We start from the raw sequence: 19,733 nt of genomic DNA, 5'->3' as shown, positions 1-19,733 counted from the left end.
TACACTTTTTTGGATGATTTAGCTTGGTATTGCTTCGTGTATACGTGGTTTAATTTTTTCCAAATACCATCCCAAGTCATCTGCAAATATCGGAAGACGACGACAACGACGCGTCCAAACATCACTATAACTCATAGTTGACTGCGTGTGGAAAGGAACGTGGGATGCGGGAAACCCTCTCCCATAGATCACCTTCCCCTCGTGGATCTTCCAACCCATTGGAGAACCATCATGGCTGTGCCGAACAAACAGAGGAGGGGGAGGCGAAAAAAACTGGAGGGATTTATGGGTCGCCTGTTGATGTGTGGTCGTGGATTCAAGACAACATAAATTGCAGTTATCTCCACCCCCCCCCCCCCCCCCCCGCACAGCCCCCCCACCCCCCCCCCGCCCCCCCCCCCCCCCCCCCCCCCCCACCCCCCCCCCCCGCCCCACCCCCCCCCCCCCCCCCCCCCAACCCCCCCCCCCCCCCCCAAATACTAACCTAAATTACAATAGTTTTTGAAAAAGGGAGGAGCCTTTGTACAGAATTATAAACTACAAATATTCATTCCAATAACATGCATCCTTCGTGTTTTGGAAATTAAGCGCCCACTGAGTAAACTTGCCCAAAAAAAATTATTGTCATGTCAAAGAAATTAACTTTATGTCCTGAATACGGAGTTAAGTTTGGGGAAATTCCAACGCAATACATCACTGAGTACCACTCTTCATATTTTCAAGCATGGTGGTGACTGCATTATGTTATYGGTATGCTGGTCATRGGCAAGGACTGGGGACRTTTTTGGGATAAAAATAAATGGAATAGAGCTAAGCACAGGGAAAATCCTAGAGGAAAASCTGGTTCAGTCTGCTTTCCACCAGACACTGAGAGACAAATGCACCTTTCAGCAAGCCMAAAGCACAAGGCCAAATATACACTGGAGTTGCTTACCAAGACGACATTGAATGTTCCTGAGTGGCCAAGTTACAGTTTTGACTGCAAGACTTGAAAATGGCTGTCTAGCAAGGATCAACAACCATCTTGACAGAGATTGAAGAATTCTTTAAAGACTAATGTGCAAACATTGTTCAATCCATGTTGGCAAAGCTCTTAGAGGCTTACCCAGAAAGACTCACTGCTTTAATCACTSCCAAWGGTGATTCTAACATGTATTGACTCAGGGGGTTGAATACTTATGTAATCCAGATTTAATAGTGCTTTTATGTGATATATTTTTTTAACAAAAGTTTGAATTTTTCTTCCACTTTGACAGAGTATTTTGTGTAGATTGTTGACAAAAAAAATGACATTTAAATCCATTTTAATTCCACCTTGTAACGCAACAAAATGTGGAAAAAGTCAAGGGGTGTGAATATTTTCTGAAGGCATTGTATATGTGTGTGTGTGTGTGTGTGTGTGCCTATGTCTGTGTGTATATCCCTGAGGCATGGGTTTTACATTGCTGCATTATCATGACGGTGCCAAACACACAAACACAAACACATACACACACGCACAAAGTTGCCGCGCTCGACCTACATCACTTCCGCGCTCTGTATCAAAAGCACGGCGACTGCTAATGGAACAGTTGGCCAGTGTGTGTGGCAGTTTTTTTGTTTGTCCGCTGGATAATTAATTTGCCAAATGTCCCTCTGGGAACTGTAGGCAAGTTGTTTTATAAAATATGCCAGTATAACATACACATAGGAGTTGTAGTTCTCTGCAGTTCAGTACCTGAGGGTTTTGGTGGTCATGTCGATAGCGGTGATGCCGTGGTACATCAGTGTCTCACTCCACACCGGGTTCAGAGTGTTCTTCAGTGTTTTGGTGCGGAGCTTGTTCGCCTGCAGGYGACGAAAGTGAGAAGGAGAGAGGGATGAGAGACGGAAAGGGAGAAGGGAGGTTCAAAAAGGGGGAGAGAAAGGATTGGTTGAAAGAGGGAGAGAGGAGAGAGAAACGAAAAGTATAGAAAATAGTGGGTGTGGGAGCATAGGGGAAAGAAATGGGGGGCTGAGAAAGTGACAGGTGGGAAGAGATAAGAGAGAGAGAGAGAGGTGAGGCAATAAGTTGGAGAGGGAGATTGGGGGGAGTAGAGGGGAGTTTGAGATGATAGAGAGATATGCAGGAAATAATTAGGAAGAGAGAGACACACCTGAGAGAATGGTGATGAAGGGAGAAGGAAGTGATAAGATAGTGGGAGATTATACAGGCAAGGGATAGATGAGAGCAGTAAGGAGAGGCGAGATAAGAGAGGAGGGTGGAGAGGAGGTGGAGAGAGAGAATGAGAAAGAGAATAGCGAGAGAGGGAGAGAGAGAGAGGCGAGAGGTGAAGAGAGAGAGAGAGGTGGAGAGAGAGAGAGGTGAGAGAGGTGAGAGAGGTGAGAGAGGTGAGAGAGAGAGAGAGAGAGAGGGAGAGGAGAGAGAGAGAGAGGAGAGAGGAGAGAGAAGAGAGAGAGCGAGAGAGAGAGGAGAGGAGAGAGAGAGAGAGAGAGAGAGAGAGAGAGAGAGCGAGGAGAGACGCAAGACAGACAGGACAGAGAGACATGAGAGGACGCTCAGACAGAAGAACAGACAGACAGACAGACAGACATGATCAGACAGACAGACAGACAGACACGACGACAGACAGAGACGTGTTCTGGTTCTAGTTCTCCTCCTAGCCTGTCGCTAGGTCACTCACCTCGGCAGGACCTGAAACAAGTATACGCTAAACGTAACAACCACACTGTCATTAGCCGGCTAATACAATTAGAATGAAAAATCTAAGCTAATGAAGAAAGGCCGCGTTAGCGTCCGATAATGTCTGTAACGCTAGTTCCCCTTATGATGATTTAGAAGGCAGGGTTATACATTAAGCAGTTCTAGATCTATTTTCATTCTATCTTCTCACAAGGACGTGCTGCTGTTTTACATATTTCATTATTTTCTTGGTTACCACGCTATTTTTGTTTTTGATGCGAGACCAGGCACGCGACCCTTCCTCCATTAAATCGGTCTTGAATTCCTAAGTGATCACACACGACAGAACACACACACAAACACACAAACACAGCACGCACGCCAGCACGCAAGCATCCAGCCGCACACCAAGAGTGCACAACACAAGAGAGCGAAGAACTGTATTCAAGCCGCTTCAGCGCGAGCTCTAAACCGACTCCCGGGGCATTCTGGTGCGCCGGAGCTAATGCTCTCCTCATCCGTAGCTCGTTCTCTCTCGCTCTAAGTCTATTTTGACTACTAATAATCTTCTCCTGTCTCTCCATTCTCCTTCATCCACTACCTGTTTCATTCTATCTTACTCTTACCCCCCCCCTCTTTCTCATCTCCTCTTTTCATCGATACCCCAGGGTATTCCGTCACAACGATATGGTGTCATAAAAAATCTCTGCGCTGGCTCGTCTCTCTTTCTCTCCTGCCCTTCCCGCCGTATTAATGCTTGCTACTGTTTCCTAAATATTTCATCTTAGCTTCTCCTCGACCGAATCGTCTATAAAATGGACTCTTTCCTTTCCCTCTCTCCTGGTCCCGAGGCTTCACACCAAAGGCTAAGACTGGTGACTCAGAAAATTCATTCTCGCATGCGCCAATTAGTGGACAGTAGGGCAAGAAGAGAAACGTTGATGAAGCAGCGGAAGATACCTAGAACCTCTCACAGCTCAGCTCTCTTTTCTCAATGTTTTTTCACCATTCTGGCTTTCTCTCTCTCGGGCGCTTTCTGTCTTCTGTCGTCGTCTCTCTTTTTTCGCATCACTCCTGTTATTTCTTCTCCCTCTCTATCTCTCTTTTCATCTTTCTCTTTCTCTCTGTGTGATGTGTATAATGTGTGGTGGTGGTGTGAGGAGGAGAGATGTGATGTATATGGTGTGTTGTAGTTGTTTTTGTGCATGAGAGGAAGAGAGAGTCAAGTGGTGGTGTTTTCTGGTGGAGGTGAGTGGTTCTAGGTCAAGGTTTGCTTTTTGTCATGTGAGCTCCGGCGGTCCTTAGTATGGGGCTCAGTCTTGTGCTGTTATGCTGTAGAGAAGCTGGTGTGGTGAAGTAGTGTGTATCTATTGTGGGAGTCTCTGTGTGGTGTGTGGTGTGATGTGTGTGGATGTGTGTGTGGTGTGTGTGTGTGTGGTGGGTGTGTGTGTGTGTGTGTGTGTGGTGGTGTGTGGTTGGTGTGTGTGTGTGTGTGTGTGGTGTGTGTGTGTGTGTGTGTGTGTGTGTGTGTGTGGTGTGTGGTGTGTGTGTGTGTGTGTGTGTAAAGTAAGACAAAAAATAGAAGGGGGAGAGGGAGAGTGTGTGTGCGTGCTTGTGCCCCTGTGTGTGCAAGATGGTGTGTATGCGTGTGAGTCCCTCCCTGCCTGTCTGCCAGCCCGCCTGTCATCCTCTGTTTCACACTCACGTGCTCCCCACTCCTCGGCGCCGTAGACTCATGTGGTTGATATTTACCAAACGGGGGTTTGTGGGTACTTACGTATGTGCTGACGTATATCCCCCCCATCTACACTCGCCTGTTGACGTGAGTAGTGTAACAATCGGCGCTGTTTCCATGACAACCACCTGCMGCTGCCCTCCCCTCATCCATCTCCCCCCTAGCTCTCTCCTTCTCTCACCCCTTTACCTCCCGCCCTTCTCTTGGCACTGTGTTGCTATTCCAAGGTCATAGAGGGTCACATAGAGATGGAGAGATAGTGACAGAGATGGGACGGAGGGCGGGCGGGATGCAGAAATATGGTGTGGAACAAAAGYAGGAAGGGAGGAATTAACAGAAGCAGACCTGGTGGCTTTTTTTGCTGTATTTTTTGGGGTTCGACCACAGACATTGTGTTTATAATACCTGTCTGGCTCTGTCTCCATGCGGCTATCACAACTTCCTTTGATGTTGACCCAAGCCCAAGATGGCCGCCAGCAACAATCAACCTGAGAAGATTGTGTGTCAGCTGCCAAAGCTCCCAGCCAATCACAAGAACAACAACTCCATGATCTAAACAAAGCCAGTCAAATGGGACCAAGACAATGCTGTGGAGCAATGTCACATTAACCAGCCAAGTGCCAAAACAACTCCTTTTCAATAGTCGACGTGGCGTGTCAACGTGCTACATTAGCGTGTCAATGTGCTACATTAGCTAGCTAGTTACATTTAYCCCTAAAGCCAAAGCCCAGTTTTTTCCAAGTATATGGACTAGCCAGCCAAATAGAAAAAGTAGAGAGACAGAGAGTTCACGGGCTTGGGTAAAACAAATTTGCAGAATAAGCTCTATTTTGGTGGCCTCGGGTACATTTGAATGCCTTGATTCCAACCGAAATACACAGCTAAATTATAGAATATTTTTTTAACCTTTATTTTACTAGGCAAGTCAGTTAAAAACAAATTCTTATTTTCAATGACGGCCTAGGAACAGTGGGTTAACTGCCTTGTTCAGGGGCAGAACATAATTTTACCTTGTCAGCTCAGGGATTTGATCTTGCAACCTTTCGGTTACTAGTTCAACACTCTAACCACTAGGCTACCTGCCGCCTCAAACTTTAACAACTTTAACTGCCAGGTTTGTAAAATAAGTTGTGGTATTGCATAGAAAGACATTAATTTACAATTAAAATTACTGAAAGTGTATGAATTCAGTCTGRTGTAAAAAGACACAAAAAGGAAACTTAAGAACAGGAAGCATAGAAATAGCGCACATAGAACATATTTACTGCTTCTTAGACTTGCGTTCAATGAGAATGACAGATCTAACTCAATTCTATGTGAATTTGGTAGGGTCGCCCAAAACATAACATTTTGCAGGTTTAAACCTGTCTTCTCTTGAGATGAAAACCATTTACAGTTTTACTGCAAGATATGAATTGCCACAATTATGTTTGTTCTTCAAATATGTATTTTACTGGCTCAGCTGCTGTGGACAATTAGGGTAAGGAAACCAATGTGTCAATTTGGATTGACTTTTAACAGTTTGGCCTGTCAATCAATCACTGTGGGTGGAACTGTCAGGAGAGGGGGCAGGATGTTTGTGAGTCACAGAGTTGGTAGGGTTACAGACCTGTCAATCCCTGTGGGTGGAACTGTCAGGAGAGGGGCAGGATGTTTGTGAGTCACAGAGTTGGTAGGGTTTCAGACCTGTCAATCACTGTGGGTGGAACTGTCAGGAGAGGGGGCAGGATGTTTGTAAGTCACAGAGTTGGTAGGGTTACAGACCTGTCAATCACTGTGCGTGGGACCTTGAGGGAAGGTGGTAGATTAGTAATTTGGTCAGAAAAACTAGTTTAGTTGACTCTTTCAATGTAATTTATTGTGGCAAAAATGACATCTCAAAAACGACAGTTGAAGACGGAAGTTTACATACACTTAGGTTGGAGTCATTAAAACTTGTTTTTCAACCACTCCACAAATTTCTTGTTAACAAACTATAGTTTTGGCAAGTCAGTTAGGACATCTACTTTGTGCATGACACAAGTAATTTTTCCAACAATTGTTCACAGACAGATTATTTCACTTATAATTCACGGTATCACAATTCCAGTGGGTCAGATGTTTACATACACTAAGTTGGACTGTGCTTTAAACAGCTTGGAAATTCCAGATAATGATGTCATGGCTTTAGAGGCTTCTGATAGGTAAATTGACATAATTTGAGTCAATTGGAGGTGTACCTGTGGATGTTTTCAAGGCCTACCTTCAAACGAGTGCCTCTTTGCTTGACATCATGGGAAAATCAAAAGATTTTAGCCAAGACCTCAGAAAAAAAATTGTAGACCTCCACAAGTCTGGATCATCCTTGTGAGCAATTTCCAAATGCCTGAAGGTACCACAGTTCATCTGTACAAACAATAGTACGCAAGTATAAACACCATGGGACCACGCAGCCATATACCGCTCAGGAAGGAAAGCGTTCTGTCTTCTCGAGATGACATAGTTTGGTGCGGAAAGTGCAAAATCAATCCCAGAACAAAGCAAAGGACCTTGTGAAGATGCTGGAGGAAACAGGTACAAAAGTATCTATATCCACAGTAAAACGAGTCCTATATTGACATAGCCTGAAAGGTCGCCCAGCAAGGAGAAAGCCACTGCCTCAAAACCTCCATAAAAAAGCCAGACTACGGTTTGCAACTGCACATGGGGACAAAGATCGTACTTTTTGGAGAAATGTCCTCTGTTCTGATGAAACAAGAATGAACTGTTTGGCCATAATGACCATCAGTTATGTTTGGGAGAAAAAGGGGGGGCTTGCAAGCCGAAGTACACCATCCCAACCGTGAAGCACGGGTGGCAGCATTATGTGTGGGGGTGCTTGCTCTGCGGCAAGGATTGGTGCACTTCACAAAATAGATGGCTTCATGAGGAAGGAAATTATGTATATATATTGAGCAACATCTTCTAAGACATCAGTCAGGAAGTTAAACTTGGTCGCAAATGGGATTCCAAATGGACAATGACCAGCATACTACCAAGTTGTGGCAAAATGGCTGTAAGAGACATACAAAGTCAAGTATTGGAGTGGCCATCACAAAAGCCTGACCTCAATCCTTATGAAAATGTAGGGGCAGAACTGAAAAAGTGTTTGCGAAAAAGGAGGCTACAAACCTGACTCAGTTACACCAGCTCTGTCAGGAGGAATGGGCCAAAATTCCACCCAACGTATTGTGGAAGCTTGTGGATGCCTACCCGAAACGTTTTGACCCAAGTTAAACAATTTAAAGGCAACGCTACCAAATATCTAATTTGAGTGATGCTATTATGATTGTCACAGCACTCTTCTAAAATTAGTGGTGATCCTAACTGACCTAAGACAGGGATTCTTACTTGGATTAACATGTCAGGAATTGTGAAAAACGGAAGTTTAATGTATTTGGCTAAGTTGTGTGTAAACTTCCGACTTCAACTGTATATCTTGTCGTCTACTCTTTGCAATTAGTTTGTTTGGCAAAAACTAAGATTTTTTTGTGTTCTGCTAAAGTAAACATGTTTGAGAAACAACAATAATAGCATTTGCAGGAAAATGGTTTTTAAAAATGCTGCTGTATAAGTGACGTAGTATGCCAGGAACATACTGTCTGATACTGTAGCTCAAAAGTGGGTGTTGTGTAGTAAGCTGTTAGTAGCCTATGTGTCTCACCCTAAGAATATGGTCCTCTCTCCACCTCAGAACTTAGCCTACTGTTCTGACTTGGTGGTGCACTATGTATCCTATACCCTGTTTTAAGAGAATGTCATCATCAAATATTGTAAGGCTTTTCATTGTCTGCTTATGTTCCCCCGTTATTTATCCTACGGTGACGTTGGTGTACAGGGAGAATACTGTAAGAATGCCCATGTTCTGAATTCTCGTCTGTACATTTCAAAAGCGCGGACGAACCAGGCAATCATCTCGTCTCAGCTCACTCTATGTCTTATCAAATTACGGCTTGACACATATCTGCTCATCATTCCCTTATGCCATAGTCTCCATTGTTATTATTAACTTATATACATGTACAGGTATATCGATTAGTATATTATCATTTAATCTTAGCTATGTTAGAATGATGCATTTCATTGTTTTGCTTACTTTGTGTAGCCTATTATAATTGCTTATGTGGTTCTCTATATATCAGACCATCATACTATATGATGGTCTGTACCCATGTTGCCAGTGGACAATCTCTTCACATTCAAATACTTTTGTTCAACAAAAAGTTCACGTAATTCCAGTTCATATTGCGAGGGTTGTTGCTAGGTGTTTGTTTGTGCAATGCGCTGGTTTCCGCGTCAGTATATTGTTATAAAAGTGGAGCCCCTGATTGTATTTTCCTTACTTTTAAGACCACACATGATATTAATACTTTCAAATGGTATGCGAACAGCTGAGATACCCGTCGTTCTCTCTCTCGCTCCTTCTTCCTTGCTCTCTCTCTCTCTCTCTCTGTCTCTGTCTATCTCTGTCTCTCTCTCTCTCTCTCTCTCTCTTCTCTCTCTCTGTCTCTCTTCCTCTCTCTCTGTCTCTCTCTCTCTCTCTCTCTCTCTTTCTCTCTTCTCTCTTCTTCTCTTCTGTGGTGACTCAAAGAAGAGTAAAGTTAAGGCCTCAACATCTTTGCTTGGATTGATCAGAACTAACATCTATCTGAATTTCTCTTACAGTTTGGAAAGTGCTAACGAATAGGCACTTGCTCAGACCATAGAGCTAAGTGTGATAATAAACATCATGAATTTAATGAACATAAATAACATCATGTTTGTGTGTGGTCCAAAAGTCGGTATTCGTTATTATTGAAGGAGAATGCTTTTTTTTTTTTATAGAGTTACACAAATCCACAAGGATAAAAGTAGTAGCCATGTTAATTTAAGCAAGTCAGCCATATCAGCTATGTTTTTTAAAAGGCAGTAAATGAGGCTGAATGAACTGTTTCGCTGCCAGACAAGGCTCCTCTGATASCCAGGTGTAACGGTGGTAAGGATTCACTCCGTGGTGCTGAAAGGAAAGTTCAGCTGATGGGACAGCTTTCTGTAGGCGCTAACAGTTTGTGGGGCACTGTTTGTCACTGTTACAATGCATTAAATGTATTGTTTAGTGTTGTGTTGTGTAGTGGCTTTGCTGGCATAGGATTTGCATGCTAAAATTGCCACTGGACACTTTAATCAAATCAGTAGGCCTATAGCAATAAGTATCATGACATTAGCTTTATTAACCTTCGATCTCTTTTCTTTTATCATATTTTGGAACAGAATGAGTCTCTCTCTCCACTACCTATTGTTCCTGCAGTGACGATTGAATATAATATATCTGGAGATAATCGCCAGAAAGCAGTAATAGCCTACCRGTATGCAAATGAGGTAGCCAAATGAACGGCTATCCCACCGAMGCGATTCGGTTCCGTTTACCTACATAATGTTTCCGTCATCCTTTCCTATGACCGAAAACAACAATCACTAACCTCTAGTTGGATGAAGATTTCTACCTCAACGAGTCAGCGGCGCAGGACATACTGCTCACCCCCGGGGCCAGGCCCTAATCCCAGAGACTCAGAAGAGGAAAAGGCGACGTAAGAGAGGCCAACGTGCGGGAACCCTGACAAAACTACGTCGGCGAATAAATAATCTGCCTCTACCRTCAGTTCTATTAGTGAACATGCAACAAACAAACTGGAKGAGCTCTGTTCGAGATMATCCTGTCAACGGGACCGGAAGAACTGAACAAGGACATGGATGAACAAGGACATGGATAATATACATCTAGCTGGTTTCGTATACATCGTCAAGTCCGCAGGGCAGTGTCAGGTAAGGTTGGGGCGAAGCGGTGTGTATTTTTGCTAACAACAGCGGCTGCGCACACTCTAATATTAAGGAAGTCTCGAGGTTCTGCTCTCCRGAGTTAAAATACCTCATGATGAGCTGTAGACCATACTATTTACCAAGAGAGTAGCTGTCTATTTACCACCACAAACCGATGCTGGCACTATGACCGCACTGAACGAGCTGTATAGGGCAAATACGAGCTGTATCAGTCTTCACTGATATTTCCAACCTCTCCCTGYCCCAGTCTGTAAAACCTACATGTTTCAAGCTGACCACCATAGTCCCTGTGCCCAAGAACGCTAAAGTAACCTGTGTAAATGACTATTGCCCCATAACACTCACATCTGTAGCCATGAAATTGTAAGGACAGACGCTGGAGACGAGAKGCAAGTACAGGGAGTGAACATTTAATGAAACAACGAACATATAACAAAYCAAGAACAGCGTCTGGACAGGGGGAACAAAACGACATTACGACAATAATGCTYACACAGGGATCTAACCGAGGAACAGACAGATATATGAGGGGCAATCAACGAGGTAATGGAGTCCAGGTGAGTCCAGCAAGCGCTGATGTGCGTAATGATGGTGACAGGTGTGCGTAATGATGGGCAGCRTGGCGCCTTTGAGCGCCAGAGAGGAGGAGCGGGAGCAGGCGTGACAGAAATGCTTTGAAAGGCTGGTCATGGCTCACATCAACACCATCATCCCAGACAACCTGGACCCACTCCAATTCGCATACCGTCTCAACAGATCCACAGATAACGCAATCTCTATTGCACTCCACACTGCCCTTTCCCACCTGGACAAAAGGAACAACTATGTAAGAATGCTGTTCATTGACTACAGCTCAGCGTTCAACACCATAGTGCCCTCCAAGCTCAACACTAAACTAAGGACCCTGGGGTTAAACACCTCCCTCCGCAACTGGAAACAACAGGAACAGGATCCTAACTGTCAACCTGTACCTTTTCCTGTTTGCCGGAAAACGGCTGCTGGCTAAGGACGCTGCTGGGACATATGCAGCGTTTACGTTTTCACTCTTTACTTGAATTGCTGTTTAAACTGGTTTTGGAATTTAGCAATTTTACCTGCATCTTGGTTTGTCTTCTCCCAAACTTTGACTGCAGCCAACCACAGTGRACAAGAATAGCACAGATACCACGAGGCATGACAAACCAGCAGCTTCCCAGTCATCACTCGCTTTGTGACTGACACGCGCCTGTCCTATCAATAGATCACTAGAAGATGCATATCGTTCATTCTAGAGYGAGAAGACTATACCGACGTTTCTGTCTAGCTAATTGAAACCTTTAAATGAAAAGAAGCCTAGTTAGTTGAAAAAAGTTGCCAGCTGACAATAACTGTGTTCGAATACCCATACTAACATACTGTATACTACATACTTAATGAGTATATACTACATACTATATACTATTAGTTCATTTTAGTATACTGTAAACGAGCGGTATCCTTTCAATTGAGCGTACTAGCTCTTCGCCTGTCTACCGGAAGTTGATGCTGTTGCTATGCAARCTCTTGCTACCTTGTTAGTATAACAAATMACTAGCTAGACATTTTACGACTTCGGGTGTGTTCTTAAATTCAATCTGGAGTGSCATAGAGCACTCAGAGTGRGCTCTGGGCGTTCGTAAATTCAGAGCGTTGTCAGATTGTCCGTTTGTAAATTCAGAGAGTTTCGCTCTCTGAGCGCYCACTGGACGCTCMGGCCGAGGAGTAGGGTTYATTRGAGCGTTCTGYCCTTACAATGGCAGTCAAGCACTCAAGCTAACGTTGGCTAGCTTGCTAGCTATTTCCAGGCACAAATGAGAGAACYCCTCACTCTGACCATTTCACTCGCCCTAGCGATGAATTTGTATCCACTCTCGTTGGACTTCGGCAGCATATTTTCCAGCATTTTCTTCAAATCTGAAAACYATGTGAAGCCACACCCATTTTCTGAAGAAAGTCATTATGGMCCCTAAAAGTACGGAAATAGTGTCCACTGCTTGTATCCTTCATATTTTGGCGAATGTAGTACGACATCCGGGAACTTTTGGCATACTAACTATATCCATGCTATGACCAATAGGCATTCTATATACTCAATTTACYTCACAAATASTACAGTTAYTGCGGTTAGTATGAGTATTCAAACACAGATAATGAGTCTGTTATCGTCTGTTTAGCCGACCACCGGTGCTTATGGAAAACACTGATTAAGCCCAGTGCTTTGGCCAACCTCACAGGTGGTATTGTCTGTCCAGTAAACAGCAGAGAAGCACTCCAAATTCAACACATTATCCACAATATACGCAACTGGAATCATTTCAAAATGTACTATGTCCATGAAAGTATGGCAATCATATCTAGGAATCTTAAGTGCCATGCTATCGCAAGCTGCAGTACTTCAAATTCGTTTTGGATTACAGTAAAGCACTCTCCCGTCTATTCGATACGTCACGGTGGTTTGGGTAGGACCATTTAGCGCTTCACTGTGAGGCAAGCTGTTTCAGTGGAAAGAAACACACACACACACACACGACTAATAGACTGGGTACCACTAATATGGAAGACGATGGGGGATAGGAGGGTTGTAGTGACCTTGCTTGCTCCAGGCAGGAGGTGAAGCTTGACGTATGGATCGGCCAGTCCATTGGAGTCCATGGCCTTTAGTCCCTGTGGAGAGACACACACAGGCATGGTTACAGATGCACGCACGCGCGCACATATATGCAGACACACACACACACACATACAGACACACACAGACAGAACACACTTGGTCAAGGTTTAGCTATCATACACACGGCATACAGTCATACACCACAGGCCGTACGCCAGACAAGGTCAGGGCATGACAAAGAGCATTATGTCCTTTGGTGTTCAACTCTACTCTTGTTTTGTCTATTGTGTCGCATGCCATTCTACTCAACTCGTTTTCCTTCTACGTCCATCACTTCTCAAGCTAGTCTGTTRGTATGTAGGTGTGCCAGCACTACCAATGCTTTCCATTGGGTTGGGGTGCTGATCTGGGTATAAACATAGTCAATCGCCTTCCAAAAAAGGACAAATGATAGCAACTCCCTGAAATTACATAAGTAGGAAGGCACAGAATTACGGCCGATTCCCAAATCGCACCATATTCGCTATGTAGTGCACAYCTTTTGTCAAGGACCCATATAGCGCTTGTCAAAAGTAGTGCACTTTATAGAGAATGGGGTAACATTTGGGACGCACTTTTAGTCAGGGTATATTATTGAATGGGTGCATCTCAGCTTCACATCTACCGTAATACCCATAAGGAGTATATATTGAATGTTTGCCTGGTGTGGGCTGAATGCAAAATGTATCTTTCTAGCCCGGATCGCATCAATACTCCACTCTGCCTCATTGTCAAGAGATACATCTTGGTTCTCTCTCACTGAATAGAGTTCACGGGTTTTCTCGGCAAGCACCATTGTCTTCATGACTTCATGGCTTGATGTGCTGGGTTTAAAGCTAAGCCTGTCTCCGCGGAAAAGATATGTAGAGTAACTTTTGAAGCTGCAACGCTAACCTAAGGCTTGCAGTGGATTGGATAGTGCTTAAGCTAATTTCCCTTTGATTCTCGACGCTTTGTGTGGAGGGGACGTGGCTTAGCTTCGGCTCTTGGGGTGTGTAAGTGGAGTCTTGTTTTCAAGCTTAGCCCTTGACGGAGATTAGAACAGTAGAGTTTATTACCTTGGCCTTGTGGATTGTACAGTGTAGACAGTTGTTCTCGTGATCGAAGAGCAGGGTGAACTCCAGGGTGCCCAGATAAGCTGTAAAACAAAACAGTCGATACAGACGATCCATTCTTGGCAATTGGTTTGGCCCTGGCTGTGAATACAGCCTAAATAAAAGTGTGTATAAATGGATTGAATGCACAGAAACACATATGCATGCACAGATGGCCACACAGATGCATGCACATAAACATAAACACCAACACACACACACCTTCCAACCCCCACCTACCCAAACACAAAAAACCTGTAACTCCAGCCTCCTGCACAATTCTGGAATCTGGATACGCCAATGCTTATTTTCCTGACACTCTCTTAAAAAGCACACCTTGTTTGTATTACTCGCTGTGAGTGGAAAGAAAAAAAGAGACTTGAGGACTGAATAACATTACTCCGACACAGCAAAATAAATCACACAGTGTGTGTGTGTGTGTGTGTGTGTGTGTCTGTCTGTCTGTGTGTGTGTGTGAGCCCCTCTGTCGGAGAAACTCGGAGCGAGCGACAACGAACGCGAGACAATGACGGCGGAGAAGATGCTCGACTCACAATTACTTCCCTTAAACACATGCAGTGCCAGCTAACACTGAGAAATGTACCCAGAAATTGGTTTTGACACAAACAAATGGCAACTTCGAGAGTCGGGATCAAACCGCAACAATATTGAGGCCCGTGTTTGTTTTCCGATGATTAACTAGGATACACATTCATTTCCATAAATCACCGCACGGACCCCATTGAGTTCATGTGCGTAGACATGCACGAACACACACAATTTGACACCTGTACACACMGTCTTAAGCATACCCATACACACACATAGAGACAAACTCAAACACAACACAAGCACACTAAGAGACCAACAGAGAAACAGACATGCATGAATACATGACTTCACAACTGGAACATCATTAATTAACTAGCCGACATTTTAACACCCACAGTTAAAGCCATAATGACACTCAGAAAGACAAACAAATGACACTTTGACCAATCGATGTACACAATTGTCAAAATCATTGTAATAAAACACACAGTGCCTTCAGAAAGTATTCACACCCCTTGACTTTTTCCGCATTTTGTTGTGTTATAGCCTTAAAATTTAGATTTTTGTCACTGGCCTACACACAATATCCCATAATATCAAAGTGGAAATATGTTTTTGGAAATTTTGACAAAATAATGAAAAATGAAAATCTGAAATGTCTTGAGTCAAAAAGTATTCAACCCCTTTGTTATGTCAAGCCTAAATAAGTTCAGGAGTAAAAATGTGCTTCAAAAGTCACATAATAAGTTATTAATTACACTTTGAATGGTGTATCAATGTACCCAGTCACTACAAAGATAYAGTACCACTCTCAATATTTTCAAGCATAGTGGTAGCTGAATCATGTTATGGGTATTCTTGTAATTGTTAAGGAATAGCGAGTTTTTCATTATAAAAAAAGAAATGGAATGGAGCTAAGCACAGGCAAAATCCTAGAGGAAAACCTTGATCATTCTGCTTTCCACCAGACACTSGGAGATMAATTAACCTTTAAGCAGGACAATAACCTAAAACACAAGGCCAAATATACCCTGGTGTTGCTTACCAAGACGACTTTGAATGTTCCTGAGTGGCCTCAGTTTGACTTCAATCGTCTTGAAAGTGTATGGCAAGACTTGAAAATGGCTGTCTAGCAATTTTCAACAACCAACTTGACAGAGCTTAAAGAATTTAAAGAACAATGTACAAATATTCCGTGCAAAGCTCTTAGAGACTTACCCAGAAAGACACTGCTGTAATAGCTGCCGAAGATGCTTCTACAATGTATTGACTTTTTCTGTGTGAATACTTATGTACATTTGATATTTCTGTATTTCATTTTCAATAAATTTGCCWAAATTTWAAATTTTTCACTTTGTCATTATGTGGTAATGTGTGAATATGGGTGAGATTTTTGTTTGTTTTTATTTCATTTTGAATATTTTTTTCCCTGTTACACAACAAAATGTGGAATAAATCAAGGGGTATGACTACTTTCGGAAGGCACTGTATATGTTAAATGAGTGTATGCACAAAACAAATGTTTGGACAACCGTTGTGGCTAGAATACACCCAGAGGTAATGTGCAATGGTTGTGAATGTGTTGTGAATGTGTTGCGAATGCATTGTGTGGAACGTTTTGTAAAAAATAATATTGTCAAATGAGATTTCTCAATTTCTAATCCTTTCTGTTCTGTGTCCTCATATACCCAAGAAACACTGTTAATMTGTGCTTGTGTATTGCTCATTCCTTTGAAATATACTTGGAACAAAACATGGATTTATGCGATATTAATTGGATGTTGTTGGAGATGTCAGGAACATTTGGCCCACTTATCTTTCTTTAGAACCCTGGCTAATGACGTGTTCCAGCGATGTTCTTAATTATGTAAACATTGAGATGAATTGAGGATATGGCATCTTATTGAGAATGTTTGCGTTGGCGGTGGAATGTTTCGAAATAGATTCACACACACAACACACACACACACACACACACACACACCATACTTGACCCAAAGGCCTTCCTTTTCTAAACCCTGAACCCACCAAACCCACCCCCTCCCACTCACTTTCATCAATCGTCGTCCGAATCCGCCCCTTTTGCCTTTCCCCGGTCCTCTTCGATGGGTTTCCTCTCCTTCTCTTATTTCTCCCGTCCGTCTCCCTCATTGCTCATCCGAAATCTGGTTCCTTCAGGATCTTCTTCTCCCGGGGCGGTGGCGGGGGTCATGGGAAAGTCTGTGAAGCGCGGGAAGAAGTCGGAGATCTGCGGGATAGGCATTATGGGCCCGGGGCACACGTTGATGGCAAAGTGCTCCTGCATGGAGATCTTGACGGGAGAGGGTGGAGGGAGAGATCTGGAGCAGAGAGGCAGCACGAGAAGGTGCGGGGGAGGATGGGGTGGAGGAGGAGGGAGGGATGGAGAGATGGGAGGTGGAAGAGTTGGTGGGGGGGCGAAGTGGGAGTGGGGCGGAGGAGGTTTCGATCGCTCATGTGGACCGGGATGGGACTGTGGGAGGCGGGTAGGTAGGTAGGTAGGTAGGTAGGTAGGTAGGTAGGTAGGTAGGTGTGTTGTGGGGATGGAGATGAGATAGAGAGAGAGAGATATGAATGAGAAGGGAGGAAGGGAAGGAATGGTGGGAGACAGGGTGATTGTATCACTCACTTTATCGAGTATATCTCACTTCCTGGTTCTTTTGCTGTACTTAGTCGCTCTCTCTCCTACTGTTCATAATGATCTTCTTCAAGTACCTGAGCTGATGTAAGCTACTCCCAATATCTCAATAGTCTTTCAGATCTCCGAATATATATTCATGTTTGACAGTGTATCGTTCTACTCTCTCCATTTACTGTTATTTATACCTCTCTTTCTCCCTCTACATCTCTCCCTAATCTTTCTTTCGCTTTCTCTCTACATCTCTTTCTCAGTAAGTATATACATGGCTTCACYATCCAAGATGGCAGCATGTCAAGTCGTTTGTCTGTGACTRGTAGATTTTAACCTACTAATAACCTAATCCACAATTMCCTTGTTGTGTAGTGCAAWCTATTWTGTTTTGCTGGTGTAAAGATCGCGTGTCTCCCACAACTCGGATACATACATTTTTTTCCGCTATTTGCACTTCTTTACTTGAAGTTTACCYAAGTAACCCTATCTCTGGCTGGCCTGGGTTCTATRCTCAGCTTTCCCTCCACYGAGTGTCTRGTCCAAGCTGCTCCTCTTCACTCTCCTCCTGGTTGTCAGAGGCAGCTCAACAATCCCCAACCCGTTCTCTCAATCGATCCCCACACTCAATCAACTCACACGCGCACAGACTCACACATACYCYCAGTCCCTCTCTCCCCTCACGTTTCCTTGGCCTCTATTTCTTACATCTCTCAGAGAAAATGTCAATTTTCGTGGTATTTCTTTATGCACTGACTTTCCTGAACTCTGGAGAAAACGAACAGTGTCGCTGGGTGAGTATATCTGACAATGTACTGTACTCTCCCGTCCATTAGACATTTTTTAGACATTTTGTCTGCGGGAACTCGCTCTTTTTCACTCGGTCCACTGATGCATTTGTGGCATGATGTGAACAGTACGAACTTGTCACTACCAAAGTCTAATGGTTTTAAATGACTGTTTTGTATTGTCTGGAAACTCACTTGTAGAATTCGCTTGCAGTAGGTCTCTTAAAAAAGTGACGCCGTGTAAGGTTATTAAACAGAGGTGCCTAGTTATTCTTCTTTTGTTGACATCAGTTAACGTGCAACCTAACCCTGGCCCTGATATGCAATGTCTCCAATCCCCCTTTGATTTTAAATCTATTATTTTTCATTTAAATGTACGCAGCCTGTTGTCAAAAATGGATGGGGTTAGGATTTGGGCTAAATCAACGGATGCTGATGTCATTCCTTGTCAGTGTGGCAAAGTCTGAAACTATTTGTAAACAGTTGGAATTTCTTGCTTTGAATKTTGAGGTTTCAAAGGGCCTCTCTATAACTGTGATTGGCTGTTATAGACCCCCCTCTGCTCTCGGTGAMGCATTTTCTTCTCTSATTCACCTTATGTCTAAACTTCTTTACAGTGAAATGATCTTGATTGGTGATCTCAACTGGTGTTGGTTAAAGCCGGTGTCTGATGATTTAAAAATGTTTTGTAATTCTAMGAATCTTACCCAGTTGATTAACTCGCCCACTCGCCCAAATGTTAAATGTCCAGAGAAATCTACCCTTTGATATTGACAAATGTTCCACATAAATATTCTGCGGTTGGTGTTTTTTTGTAATGATTTTAAGTTACCATTGTGCTGTTGTTGCTGTTAGAAATACTAAGGTTCCTAAAACAAACCCACGCTTTATTCATAAGAGAAATTGTAGGAGTTTTAATGAGCAGGCTTTCTTTCATGATATGTTTTTGACTGGAGATTGAGCTTGCTCCAGGAAATTCTTTCATGATGTGTTTTTGACTGGAGATTGAGCTTGCTCCAGGAAATTCTTTCATGATGTTTTTTTTTCAAATAGTAAACAAACGCGCCCCATTCCGCAGGTTCAGGGTTAAAGGGCAGGATAACCCATGGTTTTCTTCTGAGCTGTTTTGTATTATTCATGAATGTAATCTAGCCTGGGCTAAAACAAGGAAATCATGTTATTTTTAGGCAGTTACGAAACAAGTGTTCGTTTCTTCTCAGGAAGGCCAAGTCCGAATGTTTTATGACTGTTACCACTGATAACRTGAATGACCCTAGAAAGTTTTTGGAAGGCTATTAAATCTATGTCTGGTAACAGTAATGCTAATGAATTACCATCATGTGTATTGAAGGACTCTGTTGCTGTATATGACAAAACTGAAATGCTGAATTGTTTCAATGAGCACTTTGTATCAACTGGTAGGCTGTTTGATTCAGTATCTTCTATGTCTGTATAACCCTGTGTGGATGAACCAGTGAGAGCTGGTCAAACTTTTAGCTTTTTGCAATTCTCAGTGCAGGAAGTAAAACTCTGAAATCCTTAGATCAGAGAAAGCCTGCAGGTCCTGATCTTCTGGATCTCTGCTTTTTAAATCTGGCAGCTGATTTCATAGCTGAACCACTTACATATCTGTTCAATCTAACCCTGGAATGTAATGAAATTCCAAAGATCTGGAAATCAGCATTTGTCCTACCACTTTTAAAAGGGGGAGATCCAACTGTTTTAAATAATTATAGGCCAATCTCAAAGCTG

General features: G+C 43.3%; 1 protein-coding gene across 1 annotated transcript in view; it reads right to left on the bottom strand.

Annotated features, from left to right (window-relative positions):
- The window catches only part of doc2g (double C2-like domains, gamma), a 37,504-nt gene extending 23,432 nt beyond the window's left edge, over positions 1-14,072 (bottom strand). Inside the window, exons 1-3 of the mRNA XM_024134833.2 lie at positions 13,959-14,072; positions 12,840-12,914; positions 1,718-1,827 (exon numbers count right to left, since the gene is read on the bottom strand). Of these exons, the coding sequence (XP_023990601.1) occupies positions 1,718-1,827; positions 12,840-12,914; positions 13,959-14,072 (299 nt within the window). The remainder of the gene's footprint in view (positions 1-1,717; positions 1,828-12,839; positions 12,915-13,958) is intronic.
- Between the last annotated feature and the right edge of the window lie 5,661 nt (positions 14,073-19,733).

The sequence above is a fragment of the Salvelinus sp. IW2-2015 genome, linkage group LG34 (assembly GCF_002910315.2).
Source record: "Salvelinus sp. IW2-2015 linkage group LG34, ASM291031v2, whole genome shotgun sequence".
NCBI lineage: Eukaryota > Metazoa > Chordata > Actinopteri > Salmoniformes > Salmonidae > Salvelinus > Salvelinus sp. IW2-2015.
The sequence above is the reverse complement of the archived record's forward strand: the minus strand, read 5'-3'. Positions and strand labels throughout refer to the sequence as shown.